Here is a 6,369-nt window from a genome sequence, read left to right as displayed (position 1 = left end):
AACTGGGTCACCAGCCTGGCACTGACACTGGATTTTGGTGTCACCTCAGTGGCTGAAGGGAACAACTGGGCCATCGATCCAGCCCCAGGCCCTGCATTTAATTACCAGTGTTCTTTGGGCTAAATTTGTGCCTCTTGAAACATCAGCAACCTAAATAAAGCTTCACAACGGAGGAATTTGACCCAATACATTTTTTTAACCCCACTGTTTTATTAAAATCTGTTAGACACTGTTGCAACTATCTGTATTTTTTCAGCTATTCTGAGCAGCTCAGTTTTTGATGCTGTTTTCAAGAGAGATTAAAAGAACTTTTAATCTTTTTTTATAGGAAGCTTTAAGTTATTGTAGAGCCTTATTTGTCCCACACAGGTGCCCTCTGTGCCTGCAGCTCTGTGTTTAACCCAGCAAACTGAGTGAATTTCTTGTTTTACCAAAGGAAAACCAATTTCCAGTAATGTTTGTGTTGTGTTCTCTGCAGAAATCCAGGGATGCCCCTGTGTGTGGAGCTGTTTTGGGATGGGGTTTTTTATGGGACTTGTTCTGTCAAGTCTGGCTGTTCTAACAGCAGTGAGGGTTGGTTTTTCCCCTCCTAGAGAGGTTTATGAGGGACTGGAGCCATCACATCAAGAGCTGGGACTGAAATGTGAGTTGTACCATTGTGAGGGCACATGAGGAAGCATCCTCAAGGAAGCATCCACTGGAGGAGCTCCTGTTTGGGCACATGGCACCAAAAGCACCACTGTAGGATCTCCCAGCTGGAAACTGATGGAGCAGGGAGGGGATCCAGCCCGAGCTGGAGCATTTGCTCCTCCCTTTGCATCCTCCCCCACCAGCACTGGTGTGTCCAGCAGCACTTCCAGCCGCTCACCCTCCCCTGCAGGAGCAGCCAGCAGCTTCCAGGGACATGGAGAGCCAAGGACACAGAGCTGCAGCTCTGCTGGCTGGCTCCTGCCTCTCCTGCATCCTCCAAACCCCCTGGGTGGGAGCCCTGCAGGAGCCAGGGCTGGAGGATGCAATCCTGGAGAACATCAGCTGGGCTGCCGAGGGCAACGACTCCTCAGAGTCCTTCTTCTCCCTGGATTACCAGCACGTGCAGGTCCCCTTTGAAATCACACTCTGGATCATGCTGGCATCCCTGGCCAAAATAGGTGAGACCTTCTGAGAGGGTGAGGAGGGACAGGGAATCTCTGTGAGGGTGATCTGGGCAGGGGTGGCCTTTGCCAAACCCTTGGAATTCTTGCATGGTGTTCCAGAGATGCTGCACAGGTGGGAAAAAAGTTGCATTTCAGGTTGGGAATGGTGGTTTTCCATCTAGAAATTAATATCTAGGAGTGCTGTTGCTATTAGGAGAAAAAGGAGCACATTTTCAGGAGGAGGAATTTGATTTAACTGTAGGATGTACCAAGGTGTGTGTTCGCCTTGATTTCACTCAGGTGATCCACTGACATCTTCAACTTAATATGAAGATTCCTTATTCTTGTAAAAGAATATGTCTGGCCAAAGAATAATTCCATCCATGTCCAGGGTGTTACACAGCCTAAAATAAAATCTTTGTGCATTGATTGTCTGTGCAAGGTCATCTCAGAAAGGTTTAAATTATGTAAACTATCTGATCTTTTTATATTTTCCTCTGGAAAACTGGGCATGGGAAAGTGAAAATTATGAAAAATTATTTTTCTCCAGGATTTGTCTCAAATTCTGTTAAATTACTAGTATAAAATTTATTTTACAGCATTTTTTTCTTCCATTTTGCTTCTCCATCAGAATGGAGAAGTCTCTAAGACTGAGTTTGATCAGAACTTTTCAGATGGAAAGGGTCTTTTTGTCTGGCTAATTTTATGTTGAATAATGAGACCCTAATTCTAGTCATCTGCATGAAGACATAACAATGATCAGAGATTTATAAAAATTATTATTCTTATTCTAATCATGTTTGTTTCAATTACTTTTTCTTTTAATATCTCACCTTGTTTTTGTGGTGCTTGTTCTAATGTTGGGCATTGCACAAGACAGGCTTGACTGGACATTTTTTAGCTTTAAATACTAATGGTTAAATACTATTAAAAGTGGACCTGTTTATAATTAATGGGAAAGCTTTTTGTAATCTTTTTTTAATGTATAGAGTCTGTATTGTGTTTAAAATTAGAAGTTGCTATTTTTGTTGGTGCTGAGGATGGGCTGCTGACTAGATTTCATAATTAATAATTCCAAATACTGTTTTATTTGTGCAGATAATAACTTTTTGTTTGTTACCTCCATATATCTCTCTAACCCTATACTATGATGAAATGAGGCCTGAACAGGCAGTAATTTGAGCAAGTTTGGTATTTTCAATAATCTTTGGATTTTCTGCCCAATTTCTGAGCAGCTTCACTCTTGTGAAAGGTGTGAATTTATTTATGCTGCTCCAAGGTGTAACCTGCTGCCCGTGGGAGTGCGGGGACTTTGAGAGTTCAGGTTGGTAACACCAATTTTTTCTCTCCTTGCCCTCCAGGCTTCCATCTCTACAACAAGCTGCCTTCCGTGGTTCCCGAAAGCTGTTTGTTGATTTTTGTGGGGCTCATCATGGGGGGGATCATCTATGGACTGAACGACCGGTCACCACCAGTGATGGACAGTGACATCTTCTTCCTCTACCTGCTGCCCCCCATCGTGCTGGACGCCGGCTACTTCATGCCCAGCCGCCCCTTTTTCGAGAACATCGGCACCATCCTGCTCTACGCCGTGGTGGGCACCATCTGGAATGTTTTTGGGATTGGCTTTTCCCTCTATGGCATCTGCCAGGTGAAAGCTTTCCACCTGCAGGACGTGTCCCTGCTGCACAATCTCCTTTTTGGCAGCCTCATCGCCGCCGTGGACCCCGTGGCTGTGCTGGCTGTGTTTGAGGAGATCCACGTCAATGAGAAGCTGCACATCCTGGTTTTTGGGGAATCTCTCCTCAACGATGCTGTGACTGTGGTAAGGACCAGCCTGAGCTGGGTGTTGAACCTGTGAGGTTACAAACCTCCAGAGCTTTTGGCTCCAGCTTAGTTGGGTTATCTTAAATAAGCGAGCAGATAGTTGCTTAAATAGTTATTGCTTAGTTGCTTAGTAGTTGCTAAAAATGTTATTTATTACAAAGCACATCAGCCTCAAAAGTCAAGCAGAAAAGCAATGACAAAAGCAGTAGCAAAAACAAAAGGCAAGAAGAGGTATCAACTCTCTCCAATACATATTTTTCTATAGGATTTTCCCAACAAGCTCAGGCCACCACTCCTTAACCTGTTAGAATTCCAGTTTCCTAACACGCCAGGTTACGTATAGACCATGCATACAACCTATCTAGTTCTATTGAAAAAAGTAAGCAATATTCTTACTATAGCTCATGTCTACAACCATGGTCCTGGAGCCTCTACTGAAAACATCAGTGTGTTTTTCAACCTTCACTAGAACTTGCACTGCTACTCTGGCATTGGAAAGCTTTCACTTACTAAAAGCACTGGAGCTCATACTAAAACTTAGTTCCTAACTCACTTACCTACCCTAAAACTTATGTGTGAGTGGCTTATACTTCAATCCATCCGCAGGCTTTAATTCAATCCCTGCACTCTGACTCTCCGAAGAATTCAGAGAGACCCCTGAGAGACTCCAACAGAACTGCAGAGGATGGTGCTGGTGATGGGATGGGAGATCTCAGCCTGCAGAAAAGGAGGCTCAGGGAAGACTTTACCCTCTATAGCTCCTCGAAATGAGGTTGTAGCCAGATGGGGGTTGGTCTTTTCTCCCAGGGAATGAGTGATGGGATAAGAGGAAATGGTCTCAAGTGTCACCAGGGAAGGTTTGGATTGGCTGTCAGGGAAAATTTCTTCATGGAAAAGGCAATCATGCATTGGCACAGGCTGCCCAGGGGAGTGGTGGAGTCACCACACCTGCAAATGTTTAAAAACTGTGTGGTTGTGGACATAGTTTAGTGCTGAACACGGCAGTGCTGAGTAAATGGTTGGACTTGCTGATTTTGGAGGGCTTTTCCAACCTCGGTGATTCTGTGATTTGTTGAGGGAAAAGGCATCAACAACCCCTTCTAGCAGAGGACTCCTGGTCCAGCTCTCTGGCCTGAGGTCCTGGGCAGCATTCAGGTAAACTTGGAAGTCTTCAGGTTTCTCTTTGACTCCATGTTTGGGGACAGAAATGTCTGTGAGGGTCACAGCAGTGCCCTGGTGGGATCCAGACCTCCTGGGCAGTGGCAGAAATCCCAGCAGGGTATTTGGTGTCATGGCCACATCTGGTGAACATTAACAGCTGTTTTCCCTTCCCCCCCAAGGTGCTCTACAAGCTCTTCCGCTCTTTCTGTGAGATGCCAACCATCAAAAGCATGGATGTTTTTGCTGGAGTCGGGAAATTCTTCGTGGTTGGGCTGGGAGGAGTTTTGGTGGGGCTGAGTTTTGGCTTCACCGCCGCCTTCACCACGCGCTTCACCAAGGACATCCGCGTCATCGAGCCGCTCTTCGTGTTCCTCTACAGCTACCTGTCCTACCTCACTGCTGAGATGTTCCACCTCTCTGGGATCGTGGCGTAAGTGAGGCCAGGCAGCTCCTCCCCACAGGAAAACTTCCTGTCTGTGTTCACTGAAAAACACCCAAAAGCGTTTAAAAAATTTGGAAATCTGTGTGTGACAAGAGCAGGGCTCTCTCCGAGTGTCCTGGTGTAGGATTTGTGTAGGTTACTCAGGAATGTTTGTTTGAGCTCTGTGGTTTTTGTTTGGAAAGGCTGGATGTTCCAACAGTGAGATGTTTGGTAGGCTTGGCAGAGCCAGAAGAAGTTTCTTAGCTTATTTTATTATTTTCCACACATCCCAGTCAAAACCAACACGGGAAGAGTTACAAGGAGGATTTAGTGAACTCCTTGGAAAGGTTTGGTCTCGGTTTGCAGCACGTCTGTTCTCACATCCCTTCCCCATCTGCACGTCCTGCCTGGCAGCCCTTGGTGTGACAGAGCAGGAGTGATGGGGCAGGAACTGCAGCCTGAAATATTCCTGCTTTTTGGGAGCAGAGGATTCTAATGGAAACTTCTGCTTTGGAGATTCTGACTTGGCTCCAGGAGCTCAGACACAGCTCATGCCTGGCCTCAGCTCTGTCTCCAGTAACATTGGGAATCTGCTGGCCAGTTTCAGCCAAAGCTGTCAGAGATCATTCAGTTCATTTAGTTTTCTTTAAACTAGGTATGTCTTTCTATAAAATGAATATTTTGGGGGCCAGATCCTTCAGATTTAAGAGACTAATTAAGCTTTGTGCTTAACTTCTTGGACATCTCCCTGTCAGAGCAGATGCTGGGAAAAAAATACACAGAAAGACCCCAATGTTCACCAAAATCTCACCTTGGAAAGCAGAGAGAGGGGAAAACCAGAGGGATCCAGCCCTCCTGGATTCTGTGTGGTGGAGTGTGGTTCTCTACCCAAACTGGGCTGTGCTGAGGACCACAACCATTTAATATTCCCCCAAAGACACCAACATGCACCTACCCTGCATCAGTGGCTGCAGTGTAAACAACTGTGCAGTGATGAGAATGAAGATAAAAAGCAAATAAAAAAAACTGAAGTGGGCTCCCAGCTCAGCACAGAAGTATCTGGGAGATCTATTTTAAAACTAATGATGTTGCTTTGGATATAAACCATTTCTGTGTCTTGCAGATTTTGTTTCCTCAGCTGGTTAATAGGAGCAATATTTGAGTGTTACTGAAAACAATTCCAGCTCTGGGAATAGGTAGGAAAAGCCTATTTATAGGAGTGCAAGACAGAACAGTGAAATAAATATGCTGCATAATCATCGTGGAGCAGAAAACATTCAATCCTAATGGTGTCTCCTTCTATCAATCACAATCTGCTGTACCCATTATGGAACCCATTTGCTGTTCTTTTGAATAATGCATTTTTTTCTAAAGCAAAACAATGGCAAAGGCAGCTGATTCCTGCACTATGCCCTTCTAATTGCCAAATTATAAATGCCTCTCTTATAGATCTGGAGTTCAAACAATTCATTCTGTTGTGGCCAGGGAATACTGTATTATAAGAAGCAGCTTTTGGCAGTTTGTTGCTTTGAAAAATAATTTGATTGCCAAAAAAATCAATTCTACGTAGTCAAAAAAAAAAAAAAAAAAATCTGAATACAGCTCAGTCTATGCTCAGCTCTTAGTGAAACTGTTCTGTAAATGGGTTTTAGTTTGATTTTTTTTTCCTTTCTAATTCTCTTTCTTTTTCCCTGCCCCTTGCCTTGGTGGCAATGTCCATCTTTAGCCTGGACAAGTTAATTCCCCTTCTGTGACCCTGCTGTGATCCCATGTCTGTTCTCCAGTTAGCATTCCCAAACCACAGCTCTGGAAGTTACTTGCCCATAA

The 6,369-nt window shown here is 44.6% G+C and overlaps 1 protein-coding gene across 2 annotated transcripts in view; it reads left to right on the top strand.

Annotated features, from left to right (window-relative positions):
• The first annotated feature begins 760 nt into the window (after positions 1–760).
• Positions 761–6,369, top strand: part of LOC306808552 (sodium/hydrogen exchanger 2-like) — a 516,475-nt gene continuing 510,866 nt past the window's right edge. For both annotated transcript variants that reach the window (XM_079319225.1, XM_079319226.1), the window contains exons 1-3: positions 761–1,148; positions 2,495–2,958; positions 4,301–4,551. In XM_079319225.1, coding sequence (XP_079175351.1) covers positions 905–1,148; positions 2,495–2,958; positions 4,301–4,551 — 959 coding nt within the window. In that variant the 5' untranslated portion in view covers positions 761–904. The remainder of the gene's footprint in view (positions 1,149–2,494; positions 2,959–4,300; positions 4,552–6,369) is intronic.

Source organism: Erithacus rubecula, assembly GCF_903797595.1.
Source record: "Erithacus rubecula genome assembly, chromosome: 15".
Lineage (NCBI taxonomy): Eukaryota > Metazoa > Chordata > Aves > Passeriformes > Muscicapidae > Erithacus > Erithacus rubecula.
The sequence above is the reverse complement of the archived record's forward strand: the minus strand, read 5'-3'. Positions and strand labels throughout refer to the sequence as shown.